This window comes from Meleagris gallopavo, chromosome 7, assembly GCF_905368555.1.
Source record: "Meleagris gallopavo chromosome 7, MGAL_WU_HG_1.1, whole genome shotgun sequence".
Lineage (NCBI taxonomy): Eukaryota > Metazoa > Chordata > Aves > Galliformes > Phasianidae > Meleagris > Meleagris gallopavo.
Genome location: NC_139410.1, coordinates 16,496,031 through 16,519,183, shown reverse-complemented (window position 1 = coordinate 16,519,183; position 23,153 = coordinate 16,496,031). Strand labels below are relative to the sequence as shown.

The 23,153-nt window shown below is 37.9% G+C and overlaps 1 protein-coding gene across 2 annotated transcripts in view; it reads right to left on the bottom strand.

The window, feature by feature from the left end:
* The window catches only part of SP3 (Sp3 transcription factor), a 31,920-nt gene that overhangs the window by 3,030 nt on the left and 5,737 nt on the right, over positions 1-23,153 (bottom strand). The window contains exons 4-6 of one of the 2 annotated variants that reach the window (XM_085227531.1): positions 16,159-16,249; positions 14,887-16,053; positions 5,759-5,951 (exon numbers count right to left, since the gene is read on the bottom strand). In XM_085227531.1, the coding sequence (XP_085083657.1) occupies positions 5,759-5,951; positions 14,887-16,053; positions 16,159-16,249 (1,451 nt within the window). Of the gene's footprint in view, positions 1-5,758; positions 5,952-14,886; positions 16,250-23,153 lie in introns of both variants that reach the window. The other variant, XM_085227530.1, reaches the window with a different exon arrangement.

Genomic DNA, 23,153 nt, shown 5'->3' with positions numbered 1-23,153 from the left:
TATGTATTTCCACTACAAGGAGTGGCAGTGAAATTATTGATCTTGCTGATATTTACATTAATTCCTTGGTATTTCAGAAATAAAATTCTTAACAATGAATACATCATTAACAGACAGTATAATCCAGACTCCTGAGCTTGATGCCTATTTTAAGATGTTCTCTAACTGAAATACTAGGTGATTGATTAAGGAGAAGCACCTAATACAAAAGATTTATTAAGATTTTATTCTAAATAATACCACCGGAGAGATAAGAGCTTATGAAGACCCAAAGAAAGAGACTAGTCCAGCCAGTGGAAGGCTGTTGCTGAAAGGCACACTCAAGAGAACAGATCTGGCTGACAATGCAGCTATACAAATGGTAAATGCTGGTACAAAGGAGGAGACTGAAAAATGCAGCCAAGGGTTGTGCCACCTTATTAATCAGCAATGTTAACCTCTAACAGATTAAGTGGATTCTAAAAATCATACTGGCACTCCTTCCTCCATGACTGGTTATAGAATTTTTAGTGGCCTCTCCAGGACATTTTTTTTTCTTACATTATGATGCTCCACTTCCACTCAGTTATTTAGTACCTGATGGAATTGCCAAGCAACCATGAAATCCAGATTCTCATCAACGAATTCAGAGCATCTCTGTTTTACATCTAATGTCATCTAATGATGACATTAGAGATTCTGCTAATCTCTTTTTTTGTTATTGCCCTTCATCCAAGGCCTTACAGAAAGTTCATGTGTCTTTTCCAGCTTGCTTATAAATTTCTTGCAAACAATGCTCTGACATCTGACCTAATATCTTAAGCTCTTCCATCATAATTATACAGGTATTTGCTTGACAATGTGTTTTTTTTTTTTTTCCTCTTCAAAAGTCCCAGGAGAAGATCACTTACTGGATGAAACACTGCCTTTTTTACATCTTCTACTCCAACTAGAATGTCCATTTTTGGTAACGTATGCTACTTCTAAACTGTCACATTATACTCTTCCCTGGGCTCCCCTCAAGTCAAGACTGAAAGATAAAATCAGCTCTAATGTCAGACATTTAGCTTTGCACAGTGCCACCTACACAAAATCTCAATATTCATAAGCTGAGGATCAGCCAATCTCGAGGATATTTAACAAAATGTCTTTAGATTGCCCTGTTTTCTAATTTCTCAGCTTCTACATCACACAAAATTCAGAAGTTGCGGAAGCATTTATCCTGCAGCACAAATCACCCCACTCTCCAGACTCCAGGGGGGAAAAAAAAAAAAAAAAAGTAATCCTCCTTTTGTCCCACTGCAACCAGATGGCCAGTTCTTGGGCTTATTTCTCATTCATCTCATGTTTAAGTTCTTGACAGTCCTTCTTCAGGTCTTCTTGTATGGTAGCTCAAAACATCCAGTAACTGTGTAGCTGACTTCTGTGGCAATATAGATGAGCACACCTACGTCTATTCTCCATTCTAAGATCTTGGTAACTTGACGATTTCCCCACAGAATCCCACTATCCTGCATCTTACATGGAGTAGGACAGGCAATGAAATCCTAAGTAGTCTCTGTGAATTATAGCAAAATGCATTTCTACATTGGAATATATTTCTGTAGACAGATTTTTTTTTTAATATTTGGATATTTTATCCTTGCATGTTCTCCAAGTATGTTCTGTTCTTCCCTTCCACAATCCCAGAATCATTTGAGTTGGAAAGAACCCTTAAAGGCCGTTTAGTCCAACCCCCTTGCAATGAAAGGGACACCTACATCTACATAAGTTTGCTAGAGCCCTGTCCAGCCTGAGCTTGAAGGTCTCCAAGAATGGGGCTTCCACCACATATCTGGGCAACCAGTGCCAGTTACTTGCACAGTAATTTGTGAAAGTATTTTTTTAAACTTTATATGACATGGTATGTAAATGTGGCACAAATCATATAAAATAACAATCAAAGTTTGTTAAAATAACTAAGAGTCCGAAGTCAATCCTTCAAAGTTGCTTAACTGAACCTTTAGTCTGGACTGAAGGAAATCAAGGTTCAACTCACAGCCAGCTCAGGGGGTAGAGCATATGTAATTCTGAGCACACCACCTAATGTGAGGGAATTCTAGAGGACATCCTGAAGTCCAAAGCAAAGGAAAGGTTCAGAACTCACAGAATGAAATGCACAAGACTACTGTGAGTGAGCCACTGAGTGTACTGACACAGTTTCAGATAGGCATCTGCACGTTTGCTTCATGTGTGCTCTAAAGGGACTGGATATGAGCCAAATTATGTCTAGACACTGCAGCTGTGACAGCCTGGCACCATGCCCTAACATGGTCATACTAAGAGGTCTTTCTTGCTGCACTGGCCAAGAACCATCATCACACAGTAAAAAGATATGACTGAGACCTACCCCTCTACTAGAGTCTTCAAATCAGTTAACATCTAAGTATTTTCATGGCATATTTTAGCTTTATAAAGATCAGAAACCACAACTCCCAGAAGCCATACAGAATGCAATGGTTTCAACAGGAAACACCTTCATCTACTTAAGAAACCAGACTTTTGTCCAGGAGTATTTCTAGGAGTAACGTTAAGTATTTCAAGAGTAAAACAAAGGCTTTTTAGTTATTTTAAGAATGTGTATTTTAGAGTTACATACCTGAAATGGAAATCAGAAGCACTGTTCCTCTAATAGATCCAGACAATAGTAGTCACATCTCAGTGTAATTCCAGATGGAATTAAGAGGACAGTGAAATTTTCATCTGACTTCCAACAAACTAACTGTAAGCTTAAGACAGTCCTTTTGGGATCAGTCATCCTCCAAGGCTTATCTTTCTCCCTGACCATCCCCTAACTACTACATATGCTTGAGGCGATAAGGTTTTAATTTACACATCCACTACACTACCCTCTTTATTTCCTATCTTCTCCTCTGCTGAGTACAGTAACAGTAACAGTGGCTCTCTACTTCACCAAACTGGTACAAACATAAATCCTTTGAAGACTGTAATGCGTTCTAATTCTTTACTGAGAGTAAAAAAAACAAACACCAAAAAAAAAAAAAAAAAAAAAAAACCCACAGAGAAAAACAACCCCCAGTTCTCCTTTGCTCCCTCAAAAAAGGCAAGAAATGCTAAAGCTACAACTACGCAAAAGATGAAATTATGATGAGGTCTGTACATGTGAAGCCACGTAGTCTTTTCCTAACTCATTCAGTGCACTGATGGACTTGAGGGACAGTATTCATCAAGTGAACCACCATTCAGCTTTTTCATGCTGATTTAATCCATTTTTCTCATCTTACTATTTACATATTATTTAAATATTGTCTTAGAATAATTCGTTTCCCATGTGTTTCTGTTGCAAATCATAATGCATATGCACAAGCAATTAATGTTTCAGAGTATCTTTGGCATTTGCCAACTTCCAAATTTTCAGTTTTTTAACTTTAACATCATTTTAACAACACTAAATGCTATCTCAAAAGAATTATGAAAGCAAATGTTCTCTTGCTTAAAACTCTAGAAATCATCATCAGAGAGACAAAACAGAACTTTAAATTCCAGCACTAGAGATAAATGAACAAACGTAGGAGCTAGAGAACACTATCGATGTATACCAAAGAGGGAAAAACACATTCCTCTGATGGGTTTATCCTTTTTGCTAGACTCTGAAGGAGTTCTGATGGGAAGTACATTCTGATGAGAAAGTTACTCCAGCAGCTGTAGGCATTTTCACTCTTTTTCTGCTTCCCAACCATTGTCTTCTTCACTATCCATTTTCTATTACAATCCTAATTCTTCTCACTTCCTGACTTCTTGTCCTACTTTTCTGCTTACTTTGGATGTCTGATGTCTCCCAGTCCTTCCTTAAACAGTGACTATATATTCTTATCTATCTCACCTCTGCCCTAAATCTGGCTTCAACTCCTTCCCCAATTCCAAAGTGAGTTTCAGTCAGACTTCTCCAAACTTTATCAGAACCATCTCTCAGTAAGACTTTTTTCTCTGGAGCTTCAACTTTAAAATCTGGTGCCATAATAACTTCATTTAGGAGTAAGAGAATTTTGAAGTACAGATGCATCTAAATTAAAGTCACTCCACCCTGGAATAGAGTGTGAGAAAGATGGGTGACACGAAACCCCTACAGTTTATAGGAGTGTGGTATTTGTATGCAACATTGTCAGTTTTCTCCTAGACTGAAGCAAATCTCAATCCAAGCTGTCCCTTGAGCAGATCTTCAGAGCAGAGCCAATCATCACCAAGAACTTAGGAATGTCTGTGCCAGGTTTCAATGGACTACATATAGAAATTCAACAAAAAAAAAAAGCTGATGTACAAAGATTCTATGACTGTAACCACAGATACCACCAATAAATTCATTGGTGATGAAAACATATGAAAGTGATTTTGTCTTACCATAAAATCACAGAATCGCCAACGTTAAAAAAGACCTCCTAGATTATCTAGTCCAATCATCTACCAACCACTAATAATTCCTCACTAAACCACATCCCTTACTACATCATCTAAACTATATTTCTTGAACACCTCCAGGGACGATGACTCAACCATGTCACTGGGCAGCCCATTCCAGCTCCTGATCACTCTCTTTCAGAACAGAAATTTTTCCTAATATTCAACCTGAACCATGAAGTGTCTTAAAACAGTTTTTACTCAACATGGCTGCCTAACATATTACTTCCCTATACTTGAAAAGAAGGTATCTACAACATATAGAAAAAAAAAGACAATAGAAATATTTAGTGAGTACTTATTTTAAATTTTTAAAGCCGTGGGCACATGCAGGTTCTTGAAATAGAACTCAGTAATTTACAGCATAATTTAATTTGTAAAGAACCTCTGAAGGCCATGTGGTCAAACTCCCAGGCTCAAAGCAGAGCCAATGAGATCACAGCAAACATGGCCACATTTGCTCCAGCTCTTTCACAGTACTCACAAAACCAAGACTTCCATTTTATATAACAATGTATTATCAAAATGAACATATTTTAGTCTACTGCAAAGAAGTCTTTGCACAATTACATCAAACACAAAGTTAGGCTAAATATTTTCACTTGTAAATGGCACCTAATAACCCCACTTCTCATATCCATAATCAATATGTTTGAAACGAAGTGTTTTAAAATAAAATCTTGCTAAGAAAGAAGAGCTGAAAAATATTTTCATGATACATAGAATGATAAAACTGGCTCCTCGAGAGCCCTGCAGTCTTATGCTAATAAAAACTTAGTATTTGTATTTGCCCTACCTACAATAAATTTCACTGAAAACAATTAGTCAATTAAAAAAAGTTATTTAGATCTAATATACAATCCTGTTTTTTTCTTAGGAAGCTAAGAAGAAAACCAGATAGCTGTTTTTACAACACTCCAAAGCAATCAAATTGAAAAAAAAAAAAGCTCAATCAGTGAGAAAATGCAGGAACATGTTGTTTAATCAAGCCTTGTCATTTGATAGGAATCCAATCACAGATGTACATATTCCAAAATACTTCGTTTTCGTATTATTTAGAGCTACATTCTACTCTCCTCACTTGTACTAGATGGCACCTAACTCCAGGTTTTTCCAGTTGATCTTAATGGAGTAACTCAGAGAGGATGGAATAATCTCTCCTTCCATCTACTAGCCCAGAAACAAATGTAGCAGCCCTTCAGTGCATAAGCTCTTTTGCATAAACCCATAGTTTTCTCTTGTTGTAGCCAACTGTTAACTAACTCCTTTTTTTCCTATTTGTTTTCATCATTACATGCATTGTATCACACTGCAAGTTACATACCTTCCACCACCTTCTTTGCAGTTGGGACATGTGCAAGCTACTCGTCGCAGTCTTTTTCCCTCTTGATGTGGTTGGTCCCCTTCCTCATCTACCACCTGTACTCTCAAATGTGTTAGATCATTGGTATTCAATGTAGAATCACCACTGAGCTGCCACTCTTCTGGATCAGGCTCCTCTTCTTTAATCCTAATATCTGAAGAAAAGATGAAACACAGATTCGTAAGTAGCCCATTAACTAGATAAAGAAACCATAATGATCAAATCTTTTTACTGTTAAGAGTGTTATGTCAGTCAAATGTCAACATACTTTATTGCATACTGACATTGCTTCTGTGCCCCTCTAACCTGCAAAATATTTTAAAAGTTTATCTTGCTATACATTTCAAAGTTGAAGACATACTGTAACAAAGTATTAAACTTCAAATACGAACAATCCCTGGTACATAATGCTGTCACTTGGAGGATTCTGGTTGCCTAAAAGATAGGAAAACCTGAGGAACAAGAGGTTGGACAGAGGTTAAAAAAGTAAACGCATTAAAAAAGTAAATGCATTTTTCAGTTGATCTTGAGTAGCTAGTTATATTTCTACAGGACTTCTCAGTTAATGTGACATATAGACACCCTTTATACCTCATCTTTAAAATTTTTCAGTATGCACTGCAACAAATAAAATAAAACAATAAATTAAATAAAAAGTTTTGACCTAAAAAAAGACTAAGATATCTAAGGAAAACAAACAAACAAAAAAAATCACTCCTTTGTCCCCTTATCCCCTTCTCATCTCAAATTTAAAGTAAAAGAAGAATAAGCAACTATTCATAGAGAAGAAAACTTTCAGGAAAGAATGTTGTTCAGCATTAGAAAGAAATAAAGTACAAACTACTTGAAGGTTATTTTGAGCTAGAAGGTCAACATAAGTCTTTGCACTTTCATGAATACAAAGGTCTCTCAAGTCTCAATTCAGAGGATGCATATTCACAAGCACATGAACTCTGCCTCTCCATTCCAAACAAGCATCTACATATTCCTAAAATAGTGCATACCTCAGGAAAAAAGAGAGTATTTTACAAGTCTTTCAACTCACCTCACCTAAAACATGGGTGGAAAAATCAAGTCCAAATCTAAAACTTACAAGTCCAGTCTGAACATTCAAACTAAGCATTTGTCCATCAAAAAAGTAGAAGACTACACTCACGTCATTAAAACACAAAACTCCGTGCTCTATTTTCTACCATCGCTATGATTGCACAGCTGAACATAAACATCACACAGCTTTTTAATTTGTAACATAAAATAAACAGAACAATCTCAATGAATAAGGGTTAAATATTGTATTTAATACCATCGACAGGTAACAAGCAGCTATCAGCTGTTGCTTGGAGCATTCTTTCTAAACAGCTACACACAGCTACAGAGCACTTATTCTGTCTAACCCAAGAACCAATTACAGTATCACAGTATCCCGTGAGACAACTATTTTAACAAATTTACATTCTAATTGGAACATCTTTTCCCCTTCAGAAACTCCTCTGGGTTCTCAATGAGTACAAAGCCTAAATCTGTATTTACAAAAATAAATGAAAACAGTTTCTAAATGTCATTTTACGTAAAAAGCTGAACCCAGTCCCTTCTCAGTTCAGCACTATAGTTTGGTTTTGTTGTGTGTTTTTTTGTTGTTTTTTTTTTTTTTCCTCCAGTGAAGATGATTAGCCACTGCCAAACACTAGTACTAATGCAAGCCATGAAATGTTTGGATCTGTTCTCTTTTTTTTCTTCTTTTCCTTGAAGCTTCCAAGTAAAGACCATGCATCTTTCTGGATGCATTTAGAGACTGATTACTCTGCAAAAGTGACTCTATTAATAAACATGTAGGTTTTCATCCCTAACTCTAACTCCTCTCAAACACTGAAACCTTAACCGAGCACTGTGGCAATCCTAAACTCTTTCTGGTATCTGTGCCTCAGCTATCATCTCTACAATGAAGCTGAACAAATTGTATTATGAAACAACAAAAACTATGCTGGATCAGCTCATAAAAGACATCCTGTCTCTGTAAAGATGAGAAAATAAATTTATGATAAAACATGTAAAAAAACAGTAATTACCCAGCCAACCTTCCCAGTCACTTCCAGCACTCCTTTAGAGACAAAGGATGCAGCTACACAAAAACCGTGTTTGGTGCCAATAAGGCTTCAATCCACTCCTTCCTAACATCATAGACAGTCTTGCTTTTAATTGCATGTATGTATTAATTTGAAAATAAATGCGAGGCTTTGAGTTGTGGGAATCCAAAAGCTAGCACACTTACTTTTGCTGACTCTTTATGTATGTGTAGTAACATCAGCAGAACTACTGCAGAAAGCAATTGCGTTGTCCAAAGTCACCTGCACACTAACTGAGCTTCACCACTACACTAAGAAGCTCACCATTTCAGACTATCTTTCATGTGAAAGGTACAAATCTAACTCTTGAATCAACAGAGAAAAAGATGCTTATAAATACCTCAGAAGTGATATATTCTTAATAGGCACCAAGAATCCGAAGGAAAAAAAAAATAGACATTATTAAACATACCAATAGATGGACTTAAGGCATCTTCAGGAAAAGGTAAAAGCCTCACTGATTCTTATACAACTGAACACATAACAGGAATTCAAATACACTGAGGTGGTAAGGCTGTCAGCACAGGCCACTTCCAGCCTGCATGTGTGTGCCACCAAAACATTACCAGTCATCTCCGCACAGTTTTCTGGGACTAGATACATTGATCCCTAGCCTTATAACAAGCTCATGCAAGCACTGGTAACATCAAGGCAACTTTTGTTTTTTACCAATTAAACCCAGGCAAAAATGAAGGTCACATCTACCTTATTACAACTTATTTCTCTGCTTCCAAATTTCCACATGTCCGTGCTTCTTCATTAAGTTCCAGACCTAGCCCTAAATAAGTATAAAGGGGAAATTAAGCCAAAATACTGTTTCAACTGAGTTCTTGGTATCTGAAGAAGCTAGACTTGTTTCAGCTTTTACTTTCCTCTGATGGACAGAAATTGGGATTCTGCTGTACGCTCTCATTATGAAGGGACTATTCCATAATCACAGAACAGAGAGCTGACTACAATATGGAACAAGTCTAAGTGCATCTAGTGAATAAAAATAACTACAAGATTCATTTTCAGCACTTGAGAGAAGATTAACTAAACTGACAGGATGAAACTATGCAGGTGTAAATGCAGCTGTACTATTCTTGACTACATTTCAGCTTCGGTCATGCGGAAAGTCACTGCTGCCCACTGATACAGCCAGGTTGATGAAACTCAGTATAGAAGGCAGGAACTGCAGAAATAGGTAAGAAAAGCAGGAGGACACAGAATTCTGGATCAAATATTCCCTAAGTAAGAGTATTAGAAAGCTACTAGGGACAAATGACAGAATTGTCAGCAACAATTCAGAAAGTCAGAACTATTTGGTAAATATTCTGTTCTTTATTTACATGAAAGACAAATTATTGTCCTACCACTATCTAAGAATTCAATGCTTCCCACTGACAGAAAGTCAGCAAGGTGCTTAAAAAATAAAAAAACTACTAGAATAAATACTTAGTAACAGATCACCAGATTAGGATAATTTTCATTCAGCAATTTTAAAAGAAGGCTGAAGAGCTTTTTGCACTTTTAATTGGGAACCATGTGAGTGCTTCAGTAGCTTAGAAAAAAGGCTAGCACTGTGGTAACACTGTAAAAGGATAAACAAAGACTTAAGAAGCAGGGAAAGAATTAATGCCACTCTATATGGCATTTTGGGAACTAAGAGTTGCAGAAGTTATTGTTGTTGTTTTTAAATCGGTGATGACACCGTTCCTGATAAAACACACTTGAGACTTCTGCACAGCCAAGTGACTTATGAGGATAAAGTAAAACATTTAGATTAAGCAAATTTAACCACAAAATGTACATGGAATACATGGATTATAAAACAGCATGATGTTTAAATGCAAATTGAGAACTATCACTTTTGCATGACAGAGAATGAAGAGGACATATCACTGACAGTGCACATTTTTTCTTCCTTTCATCCTTAAAAATTACTACCTTTTGAGACAACATGCCTTTCACAAGCAGTATTTCCATGCTGACAGCCCATCTACAATTCATCATCCAAACACTGATGCATCAAGAACGTCATCCTCATGAGGGCAACTGGAACTACAATCCTAGTGAGCACTCCTAGCATTATGAAAAGACTGACAGCGTCCTTGCTATAAAACTTCATGCACTTTTTTATGAGCCAGATGCACTAACAAGTTACCTTGAGAGATGAGAACTGAAGTATGTAAATCCTGTGAACGGGGTTAAAAGACAGGAAAACTGTACAGAACCTGAAGCAATGGACCTAAAATTATGAGACTGCACAAAGACAGAAAATGGGTTTCCAGCCTTCTTTTTAAGTTAAAGCAGCAGTAGAAATAAAACCTCTGGCCTCTGACTTGACAGTTACTTCCCATACATTTCCACAGGCTGAAGGGAGTTTTTCTCCTGCTTCATGATTAACTTGTCAAAAGGATATTTGAAAGGAATGAATATGTGAAGTTGAATACGATTTTGTTTTATGAACATCCTCAAATATAAATAGAATAGCCCAAAACAGACGTTGTTATATGAAAATATTTACTTAACATATTGCTTCAATTTACCTGATGGACTTCATAATCAAATTCAATTTCATGCTATCACCATGCCCTTCTCACTAAAGCTTGGCAGAAAGGATGCTTTAGAAGTAAAAAATGTGAAACTGAAAGTAAAATTTAAATAAAGTCATGAACCAAAAAGACTGAAAAACAGCCAGAAGTTCTAGAAGCCCATATAAAGCTGTGCTTCAAGCAGCATTCTGCACTGTTTCACCAGAAGCACTAAAACAACGAAATGATAATCCCAGCCAATAAAATTGTAAATACTCTATTTTTAACTACGTTTGAGGGTTTACTGTTTAATCTAAACAGATGTTAGACCTCAGCCTCACAAGACACCAGCAGGTGAGAGAATGGTTATCTGTCACTTTAGCAACTACTCACATAGGCAACTATTTACCTAGAAAACTGCCTTTTTTCTTCTTTTTTTTTTTTTTTTCCAAATTTATAATAGCTAAATTATTTTACCGTGACTTCTGGTTCTGACAGGACTAGAATGAAGTCCCCACTACAAATAGCCAACTACTCCCATTCTCTATCAGTTGGTGTACACTGATCAACAGGCACGGCTATAAGCTTCACTGGCAGCAGGCAGATGAGTCCTTAAGCAGCTGCATATAATCCTGCGGTGTAAGAGCCAGGAAGAAAGACATAGAAATGAAGATCTGTTTTGCTGGGACATTTGAAGACAACTCTTGAAAGGGACTCCTCTGACTTTATTTCAACCACAGACCAACCTGGAAAACTGTAGTTTTTTATTTTCAAATAAATTAATCTTCCAGTTGGGTTGACAAGCAACAAAGTACCCTTTCAGGCCAATGCTACTTCTTTTCAGGTCACTTGCTCCTTTCTTCAGATGATACTGGAATAATCAAAAGGCATATTTAAAAGAAAAAAAGAAAAATCCAATCCAGCTTCTTACCAAAAAAAAGTGAACCAGTCTAGATCAGACCTGGTATAATTTAATTTTTTCAGGAAATATCCAATCAAAAAATCATGATTCAGTACATTAGTAAATTAGACACAATTACAATTAGATTTTTATTAACACTGCTAATTCTCTCGTTCTTGACCAAATTATTTCCAATCGCCAGAACTTACAGGATCAGAAACATGAAAACCAAGAGAATACATCTTAGTACCCTGTATTTTTCTGAAAGGAATGTTACTTCACATAAAATGTTTGAGGTCTAAATCTATAAATATAGCAATAAAAACAAATACCTTCCTTGAACAGGTGTGTTGCTAAAGAGTAACATGAACTGTGCTCTTAATGTCTGTTTTAGTTACAGACAATGCAATATTTTATTACAAAGTGCCAATAAAAGGAGTGGGCTAAGAAACACTTTTTTCCAGCTTCACTTCCTCCCAACACTGGGAAACCGAAGCCAAAAACCCAGTTATAACTAACCAATACCCTTCCCTTCACCACCTTACGAAAGCGCTAAGCACAAAGAGATGAAATATGAGCTCCAGTAAATGGTTTAAGATAAAACAAGCTCATGCAAGGCTTTTCCACACAAATTCAGTGCAATGAAAGTCTCTCTGTATAGACACCTGGTAAAACAGACATTTTGGTAGAAGGATAATTACCGGACATTTTTCAAAGAAAACTGTACATTTACAGGAGAAAACTATGAGCTTTGTATTAGGGCTGTGATGACTTTCCATTATGTAAGCAAAAGGTAGGCTCATGGGAACAGGATGTCCTCTACTGATGACCTGCAAAGCAAGGCTTGGAAGAACTCCTCTTGCACAAAACTACAGCTACCAGCATCTAAAACCAAACCTTCCGTTTTCACAGTCAACAGAGCAATCTATATTATTTCACTTTCAGATAATTACCAACCATCTCTGATCGAAGACTAGGAATATACTCGTTTTATTTTATCTTCAAGTAGAACATTTCTGCTAAATGAAAATAGAAGCTACAGCCTAACTGCATTTGTTATGGAATTACTATTTTCATTGGTATTTTTACACACACTTCACTGACACGGAGTGAGAATATACAGGGAAATCCTTCCCATCTTACTTCAAAACTTGTTGATAGTTTGCAGAAAAAGAGGAATCAAACTCTACCCTTTAGCTTTAACTTCCGTCATTCTGCTGTCCCTACCACACACCTTCCTCTTTCGATTTAAACTTAAAATTAGTTCTCACCATCCGTAGGTGAGAAGGGCAATGTATTTTCCTCGGGGAAAAAAAACAAAGATCACTATTTCCTTCTATTTGGCTAGTTATTCTTCAATCTGCAAAGGGGAGCCAGATCATGTTGTAAAAAAGGAGATGAACATCACTGAACAAAATTATTTTCTACAACCTTGATATAGACAAAATACCACATTCATATGGAAAAGATGCTGAAGGTCAGCCACTGTTCCTTCAGAAATGTGAGTTTCCAGTAATATAAAGCAGGGACCAATTAAATTCTCCCAAAGTTTATGAGATGGAAATTCTAATACCTTCCACTCTGTGTATTTTCCCTACTTGTCTAGGAATAGTGTCACTAGAAATCTCAGCCCTATCTTTAATATAACCAGGTGTCTCTTTGGGCAATAATTTCTGCTACTCCTCTGTTGCTTCTGCACATTTAATCATATTTCATATATTCCATTTACTCACTTCCATTCACACGTGGAATTCTTTATAACACAATACAGTTCAGGAATGCCTGATGGAATGCCCTTGCATCTAATAAGGAACCAGCATTAAAACATTCTCAAGGAATGTGAGTAGACAAACTAATGTACACAGCCAGCTCAACTTTTTCTCATCTTTTATTTCCTCTCCGCTGTTCCTTTTTATCTTTACTTTCAAATTGATGCGCTTAACTCATAAACAATAACATTATACATATGATCTTATACCAAATATAGACCTTAGAAACAAAGTTCTCCTCCTCCTTGCATTTCATATTAGCCATAATGCCCTTTTTCCAAGAGACAGAAAAACATTCATCAGGGCTATCAAGTGCAATATGTGCTTTTTGTTACCTCATGGGTCTATACCTAACATCCCTGTAGGTAGTACCAAGGTGCAACAGAGACAAACCAAGAATTTCTGTGGTGTCCGCAAATAGAAAACTCATGAACTAAGATTACCCAGCAAAGTAAATGCTATTGGAAGCACATTCCTCTGTTTGGTGCTGTTGTCTAGAAGCCAATGAAGAGCAGGCTTATATAGGTCTGGGTAACTTCTCTTTGCTAAGTCCGTAATATAGAAGTCATTTCCACCAACAAAAAGTACTAGAAAGACATCCAATTATTATTTTACATTGCAAAGGGAAAAGCAAGCTTCTGATATTGAACAGCAATAACTACGTAAGTATTATAATAACTAATCTTAATTCATCAGCTCCTCTAGACATTTTTACTTAATGATGCATTCTGCTCACGTGCTTAAATAGGCATACAAAACAAAACATTTATACCTTATGGTAACATGCATGCTTCTGAACCGTAATGCGCCAGAGCTTTAGAACACATAATTATAATTAAATAGTGATTCCCAGACTACTTTGTGCAATATTTCCCTCCAAAATTACTTCTACTACTCACTTGGTCCCTCATAACTAAGCTGATCAAAACTCCACAATGATGGGATTAAGTGGCTTCTGATACAACAAGTCTTGAACCTCTATTATCACCTATTATTTCTTTTAGGTAGCTGTGCTCTGAAGTTCAAAATACACTATATCGCATTTATGAAAAATAAACATACATGTTTATTCTTTCATTGCATTACCAACCTCCTGTTTTATGAAAACCACATTTGTTAACTGCTTAAAGAGAAAAAACATGCTGTGAGGCTCATCATTAGCAGCTGTACATTCTGAAACATAATGAAAGTAAGCAGTACTGGAATTTCATATACGTTCTTAAGACAAGTTCTTTGATATTCACATGCTCGTTTCACTTCTGCTTACATGAGTTTTGTACATCCTGGTTATGCTGACAGTAAGTCAACAGGAAATGAATTTAACAAAATGTTATATTAAGAGCCCCTCAGAGGGGCCACAAATTTTCAGGAAAAAGAACGCAAACAAGTATTTGCATTTTCCATGGAAACTTCACCTTTTCAGTAGAGGTACACTGAAGACACTGCTGCCCTGGAAGTGTGGTTGATAGTCAGGTTTCCAGCACTTAAATTTAGCACCCACATTTTCTGCATTGTGAGACTCAGAAGTACAGCGTACTAGAAAGTGCACTTAACTAATAAGAACAGTTAAGAGTTACAGGAGTTTCTGCTAAAAGAAGTGGAGTGGCATCATCATTATAACTGTTTCTTACAGAACAGCATTTTCAAAATACAATCTATCATTACTTTAACCCACCGTACTTCGCAGGTTTCTGCAGCAAAACGTTACAATTATCATCATTCAAACCAACTACATACAATAATAAAAAACAATTTTCTGCAAAAAGCGAAAAATAAATACCTGCAGGACTGCCAGCATTTTCTCCTTGATGCAGCTGAATACCAGCAGAATCTATAGAGTTTACTGTAACTGTCTGTAGATTTGGCAACTGAGCAGTGCTTAGACTAACAGGAGTTGATGTCAGTGCCCCACCTGCTGCAACTTGACCAAGAGTGAGAGTCTGCACAGGGGTTAGAGTTATTTGTTGACCAGGTGCATTCTGAATTTGCAGGTTCTGCAAATTCTGAACTCCTTGCACTTGAAATGTCTGCCAGGTTATCTGCCCAGAAGGGGTCACTGTTTGTGCCTGAATTAAAAAAGTTCCGGGATTCAGCTGCAGTTGAAGATTCTGAAGAGCCTGTGGAGATATACTCTGACTTGCTTGCACACCGTGGATTGTCTGTTGCGCAATACCTTGTACAATCTGGGCTTGACTGGTTGGCTGCTGAGACTCTTGAAGCTGTATGTGTTGTACAATTGGCTGCGCTGTGGAGACCTGAATATTCTGAGCCTGCGTATCATCAGAGACTGATGTCTGAATGTAATTTCCCTGAAGATCAGAACTGTGAACTTGACCACTAGTTGTGGTCAGGTTGTTTGCATTTTGTTCCAATATACTTGAACTGTCTATGGTAACGGGCAATTGTGATGAAGATGATGTTGGCACAAATAAGTCATTATCAGTGGCGGTTTCTGTAATTTCGGGAGAAACTTGCTCACCAGTCCTTTCAGAAGTATCTGAACTATCCATGGCCTGTCCAGTATTTATCAAGTGCCCATCTGCATTAATGCCTGCTGTCATGGTTTGAGAACCACTGCCAAGTCCCAGAGAATCTAGATCAACACTATTGATGGGTACAAAAGTAATATTTCCTGGCAGTCCAAGAGGGACGTTAGCAACTACTTGTGCTTGGCCAGGAAAAGACGAACCACCAATTGCAACTCCCTGAACCTGGACTTGACCAGACTGCGACAAGATATTCTGAATATTAGTTGAAGGTGATCCAGAGGCAATGATGGTTTGATTAGAGCCAGGAATGATCTGAATTTGACCGGTTTCTTGATTTATACTGCTATTATCAGAAGAGGCTGCAAAGCCCAGTTGAACTTGCTGACCGTCCGCTGTCTGGATCTGGGGTATTACTTGGTACTGAACGTTAGACACTGTACCATTCGACGAATCTGATCCTGGTGCAACAGAAAAGATTTGTTGATTTTGCAAACTCTGAATAGGAAGGACATACTGCCCACTTGAAGTTACTGTGGCAGCACCTGGAATCTGTACTATATTACCAGCTTCATCCTTTATAGTGGCAGGAGCTGCAGACAAGACCTCCCATCTATTTGGAGTTCCTGCTAATTGCACAGAAGCCAAATCCCCTGTCTGAACAAAAAGAAAAAAGAAAAGAAAAAAATTAAAACGAGAGACATACAGATTACACGCTAGAACAATCATGCAATTTAATACTAGAGATCAATATGCTACCAAAAAACATGCAGTGAAACCCATGTAAACAACAGCAACAGGATTAGAACTACAAAATACAGACTCTGTAAGCGAGCTAGTACCTAAGTTGGGGTAACCAACCTGTGATTCATGAGCTGCATGTAGCTCACAAGCAGATGAAATGCAGCGCCTGTGCCGTGGCTACATCGGGTGACCAGCAGCAGGGTTACTCTGTATGGGGACTGCTGGGTAATCCAAACCGCTGGCTGTGGGAAGAAGGGAGCTGGCAGGGGTTGCTGAAGATGCCATCACCACTTTGCCCTGGGACTCAGCTGCTCTTCTTACCTAGCCTGACACCCACTGCACAGCAGAGGAGGCATTCTTGCGAAGCCAGCATTGCCTCTATTGCCTAGAGTTCCATTGCCTTTTGAATCTGAGTTATATATATTTGTGCACACTGCGACTCAGCAACACAGAGTGTTAGGAGGTAACTTAAGTCATACGGTTGGAAAGCTTGTTATGCATAACACAAAGTCTTAGTATTTATAAGCTTACATGAATTATTGTTTCACTATGCAAAAAGGCCTCTAAAATTACAGATTTTTATACCGAAATCACGGTTGGATTAGACATAAATATCTGTTTGAAAGAATAGAAAAGAAAAATCTATCTTTGTTAATTCAGAACAATAGAAGTCAACGTTTCAGAACAGATCCCCAGATGGCGAAAGTTTAAAGAACCTACAGATTGATGTAGTATGTTTTTGCTTCTTATTCAGTAAAAGAAAGATAAACTTAGCAAAGCAGTCTTTTTCAGAATAAAATATTTAGACTGAACTTCCTGCAATGCTTAGCACAGATTTGTGTAGTCAATCAACTTGGTATTGTAAACAATGGATTTTAAAATTCGTATTTAAGTTTTTCCTCATCTGTACTATTGCACCATAGTAAACCAATGGAATAATTTAACATTTAGCAAAAAGAACTTGTCTTAAAACTCATTATACTTTAACTGCTAAACAGGTTTTGTCTCCTTGGCAGAGCCCACAGTACACAGAAAGAAAAGCTCTATCTTGTGCTCCTGCACCGATCCCATGATCACTGCTGTTCAGCAAGTTACCAGAGCGTATCACAGCTTCCTTCTAAAGCTGCATGCCAACTTCCTTTAGAATAAAACCTGGGTGTGCAAAAATTTAGTGTACAGCTTATCCTTCTCTAATATGGCGCCGAGATTTAATTTAGCCAGCTAGAATGAATCCCGTGGCATGTAACAGATTGAATTTACTCCACAAGGCATGTAGGGACGTCGCTAGTTTCACTTTCTTATCCTGCTCTGAACTGCAATGCCAAAATGTTTACATATACACAAAATACTTCTTAGGCTAAAGTATTTATTAAAAAATTGCCAAGTGCAGTCAAGCTAACTTCTTTTCCAATAAGGAAATCCACCATCTTGGTTCTAAATTCCTCAAGAGCAATACAAATAATAATTTTCCATAAAGAAAAGAACACAAGCCTTTGTTTTGCTCTGAAAGATACATACAGTCTTTCAAGTAGTTTCTTAGACACAGCATCACCAAAACAAAACTGATTTTATAGCAGACGGTGGGAGAAAAAAGCGGTGGGGTGGGGGGTGTCTTGGTAATCTCATTTTACTATTTTCTTTTCCTCTTACACTGATCAGCCTTTCCTTGGAAGAACACATTTTCTATGTCCTTTAGCATTTTAATTCTCATGATCTAGAAGATTACAAAAAGAGTTCTGCAATATTCCATACCACACCATCCCATCTAGACAAACGCATTTTCTTCTACTACCACATTAGCTTTATTATCTTGTATTTATTATTATTTGCACACAGGTACTGGTTGCTGAAAGACTGCTAAGAAAGTTTGTAACTAGTCAGTCCACTAGCATATAAACATTAACTTTACTACAAGGATTTTTATAAAGCATTGAAAGACCCATAGAAGTCATAGGTAAACAGCATTCAGAAAATATGGAAAGCAAAAATATGACTATATGTTTAATGCGTGTTATTATAAAATAAATGTGATACATAACGTGCTGATATTAACTGTCAGAATAAGTGAGAAATAATTAGTAATAGGAATGTACAACGATGTACAATGGCTGCTACGAAAGTAATGTCTTCTATTTTATCATGTTAGCCCACAACATCAGAACTGGATGTGGGTGGTGTGGCAGTAGAGATTGAACCATCCCACCAATATCCCATTACAGTTGTTACCATGTGACAGATGGCAGCAGAGGGGCAGTCTGACAAAATGGCATCTGACACTGAAGTTTGTACGAAATGGATGTGTGCCACTGGATTCTTCTGCGAAGAAAGGTTTGCACCCACTGACATTCATCATTGTTATGGAGAGCAAACAGTGGATGTGAGCACAGCGAGGTGGTGGGATGGTGTGCACTTCAGCAGCAGGAGACAGCGGGTCCACTCTGCCAGTGCAGATTTTGATGAGCACAACATGCAGGCTTTTGTTCCTGCCTAGTGAAAATGCATAGCTGATGGAGATGACTATATTGAAAAATAGTGTTTTGTAGCTGAGAATATGCTCTACCAAACAGTGTTATTGTATTCTTTGTATCTGTTGTAGTTCCCATGGAAATAAACTGGAGGCATTACTTTTGAAGTTACCTATGTAACTCCTTGCTGATTTATGAGTAGATACAACCAGATGCTGAATGTTTAGGTGGAGTGACTTAATAAACAACAGCATGTTTGTACACTTTTAAAGGGAACCTGTATCCTTCACAGTACAGAAATGATCTACTTCATTCTTCCCCTCCTCCCCAAACACGTGTTGATTTCCATACCCCCACTCAATGGTCTCTAGCCTTTTCACCATGGTGACACATCTTTTCTCACCTTTTTGAGATATTGTGAAATCTTTCCCCAAGTGGAGAATTTAAGGCTGGTCACGCACCTGGATATGAAGCTACTGGCATTTCATGCATTATGTGTAGCATAATACAGTTGTTCACACGCTGTCCTTAGAGCTGTCTGTATCGGAGCCTACCAGAAGAATCATGAGGATGGGGCAAAAAGAGGGTGAGATTTTCAAGAAATGATCTGCCAGCTATCAAAATTGCTAGTATTACAGCTGTATGATGGAAAAGAGTATTTGAAGATGATCTCTAACCTCAACTGGTCATCAACGTGCAGCAACAAGTAGGGTTGTTATATCTTTTCTCAAAGATTACTGGGCTAGTAGGACACTTCTTGGATTCATCTTTGGGGTCATCCTTCATTGCATCCTCAAGCAATTAAAAATTATTGTAGTAACTCAAAGTTCTACTACTGAAGTATAAGCAGCAACATTTGCAGCCCGCTCACTCATCCTCACAGCACTCGTAAAAAAAAAAAAAAAAAAAAAAACAACTTGTTTCCTTGCTGTCTCTCAGCCACCAGTGAAAAATACTTTAAGAGAACAGATAAAGCAACAGCTCTTTTCCTTATCAGCTGATACTCAGGCAGCAGTTACTGCAGCTGTTCCTTTAAGAGAAAGCTGAGCAGTGGCAATCCATGCCCTGTGTGCCAAGAGACAGGAAAGGGACCCATGCAAGTATCAGAACCAGCACTGCTCAGACAACTGGGAGAGAAACTGGGAGCAACTGGGAGCTCACTAGAAGCAACATCAGGAAACAACAAACAGCAACAGAGCAAGAGAAGCCAGAGCAAGGCACAGGAAGAATTAAAATCAAGTGATATATCCACCTGAAGAAAAGTCAAGTACCACCAAAGAACAGAAAGCACAACTGCTGTTCAGCACGTCTCTGGCTCTTTAACAAGCTTTGTATCATCTCTAGGTGGTAGAACAAAGGGATCTCTCTGAGCCAGAATTGTCATGCCTGAAGAATTGTCTTGTTCATTTATTTTTTTTTATTTAAGAGAAAATTAAAGCAGCATTAAGTCAAGTGTTCAAGGAGATCAGAAAAACAAATACAGAAGATAGGATACCTTTAAAAAGTGCCCTAAAGCATGCTGACGGAACTTGAGGTAAAAATATAAACCTGTAAAAACTGTAAAAATATAAAAACATCCTTCACCAAAGTAAAGTCACACCAGTCCTCACAGGGATATGTTATAGGCAGCTGCATTTCAACAGGCCAAATGTGCCACATTTTAATTGCAGACAATGTGTCTTGCAGCCAAAGAGCCCCCAGGTTTATCTGTACGGATCTGTGACGGATTGCCCTTTCCTGCAGTTTTCGCAGAGTCACCGTAGCCCTGTTCAGACTTAAAATAAAAATATGGGCACAGCAAGCAAGCAGAGGTAGACAGATGAGTCAGGAGCTCCTGAACATTTAAAAACCATGTGCCTAATGAACAAGATTGGCCAGTGCCTCATCCAAATTATAGTTTTGTGAAAGAGTAAGGGCTCTAATGCATAAGTTTAATGTGTTTACCAAGCTACAGTAAACTATCTGTGCATTCTTGGGTTATTACAAGTATAAGATAAAATACACTTGCTTCAACTCTGTCATTAAGCTATGAGCTAATACGTTCTATCTTGCCTTAGGTTAAAAACACGCTCAACATCAGTTACTGTGGTTCAAATGACACAAAGCTGCTAGTTAAAGCAAATTAATTCTGTTGTATGTTTCAGAAGCACTCAATTCAGAGAAATACATTTTTCCAAATCAAAACTTCATAGAGAATCAAAGGGAAAAAAATATTACTAGGGGCTGATTTAAAAAATTTTTTTTTCTTTTTTTTCTAAATAACAATCCCTATCCGCTGAAACACATTTAAAATTGTGTCTCACGTAAGGAAGGTTCACATTATTTTGCTTAAGATAGACAACTGGGTTCAAAACATTCAGCAGTTTTGTTTTTATCACCAGAAGTCCAGAACCTGTTTAAATTAAGACAATCCCTGACATTAGCAGAAACTAGAACATTTCAGTATAAAGGAATGAGACACGGCAACAAGGCACCAGTTCTGAGAAGATTGCATGTAAATTCATTTAATTATTAATATCTATATATGTATTAACACCCATGTAACTGCATACCAGATAGAACTCTGAGTAGAATTTTGCATGAAATTTTCCTCATGCTTTCAAGCTCAGCCAAATCAGAAAGGTGATAAAGGACTTTGGGTCAATCAGCTCAGCTTAACTACTAGGAAGGCAATGGAACAAAAAACCCTGAAAACCATTTCCAAACACAAGAACAAGGTGATCAGAACAAGTGAGCTGGGTCTTACCAAAGGGAAAACAATGCTTAATGAACTAATCTGACAGCCTTCTATGATGAGATGACTGGCTTGGCAGATGAGATCTGGCATGGGTACGAAGACCCTTGCCCCATTATATCCTCACAGACAGCCTGATGAAGTACAGGCTAAACAAACATATAGTGAACTGAAAATTTGCATTGCTGGGTTCAAAGAGCTGCTACCAGCAGCACAAACATAAGCGTGGGGTCTGGTCACTGAACCCCAGTGGGGTCACGACTGGCACCAGTACTGCTTCAGTTTTTCACCAAATTACCTATCTGATGAAACAGAGTGAACCTTCAGCAAGCTTGCAGTTACAGAAGTGGGTAGGGTGGGTGATACATGAGATGGTTCAGAGGGACTTCAACAGGAGAGAAAATTGGGCTGGCAGAAGCTCCGGGAAGTTTAACAAAAGACAAAAAGAAATGTGAAATCCTGCACCTGGGAAGGAATAACTCCATGCACCAGAACAGGCTGTGGGCCAACTGGCTGGAAAGCAGCTTTGCAGGAAAAGACGTGGAGACCCTGGTAGATGCATTCATCATAAGGCAGTAACATTTCTCTGTAGCAAAGGTGGCCAATATCACCCTGCACTTCATCGGAAGGCACAGGGCCAGCAAGTTGTGGAAGGTAATCTGTCAACACTGGTAAAACCCAGTTCTTGACTCCCCAGGGGAAGAAAGGGATGGTCATAGTGGTGCAAGTCCAGCAAAGGGCCACAGGGATGATTTAGGGTGGAGTATTTGATGTACAAAATCCAGATGAGAAAGCTGAGGCTGTTTAGTATTTGAAAGAGAGAAAGTGTGTGTGTGTGTGTGTGTGTGTGTGTGTGTGTGTGTGTGTGTGAGATCTTAGCAACGTTCATAAATATCTGATGGGAGGATATAAATACAACAGAGCCAGGTTCTTAGTGAAGACCAGTGAAAGGACAAGAGGCAATAGGCAGAAGTTAAAATATAAGGGAATCTGTTTGAAGAACTGCTTGTTTTTTTTCCACTGTGATGATGACCAAACAGTACCAAAGGTTGCCCTGAGAGGTTGTGAAATCTCCATCCTTGGAGATATTCAAAAGCCAATGGACACAGCCCTGAGCAATCTGCTGACAATGACAATGATTTCAGCAAAGAGGTTGGACCAGACAACATTCAGAGGTCCTTCCCAACCTCAACTGTTCTAGGAAATGCTTCTGTGAAATCTCTTCCCATGTGAGCTTAAGAATCAGTGAGAACTTTTCGTTTTATGCTGTTTTTAAACATGGAAATGTTTTAAAACATACTTTTATACTTCCTCCATAAGTGCAAAGAAGAGTAAAAAATCAATTTTTAAGAGCCTTGTTAAAGTTCTGGCAGAAGAACTTCTATACTTGGTTCTGACCTAACATTTCTAAGACATAATTGGAAGAGACAGATAAAAGAACATTTTAAAAGGTGAGAGTTTCTGGACAGCAGGAAAGGAACAAAATAGTTAGCAACACATGGATATTGAAAAAATTGGGGCTTCCTCAAAATATGAAATATGATACAGGCCAGAGAATTGAGAAGTATGGATAACTAATGCACAGTATTCATCCATATTTTTGCCCAGTGCAAAGACC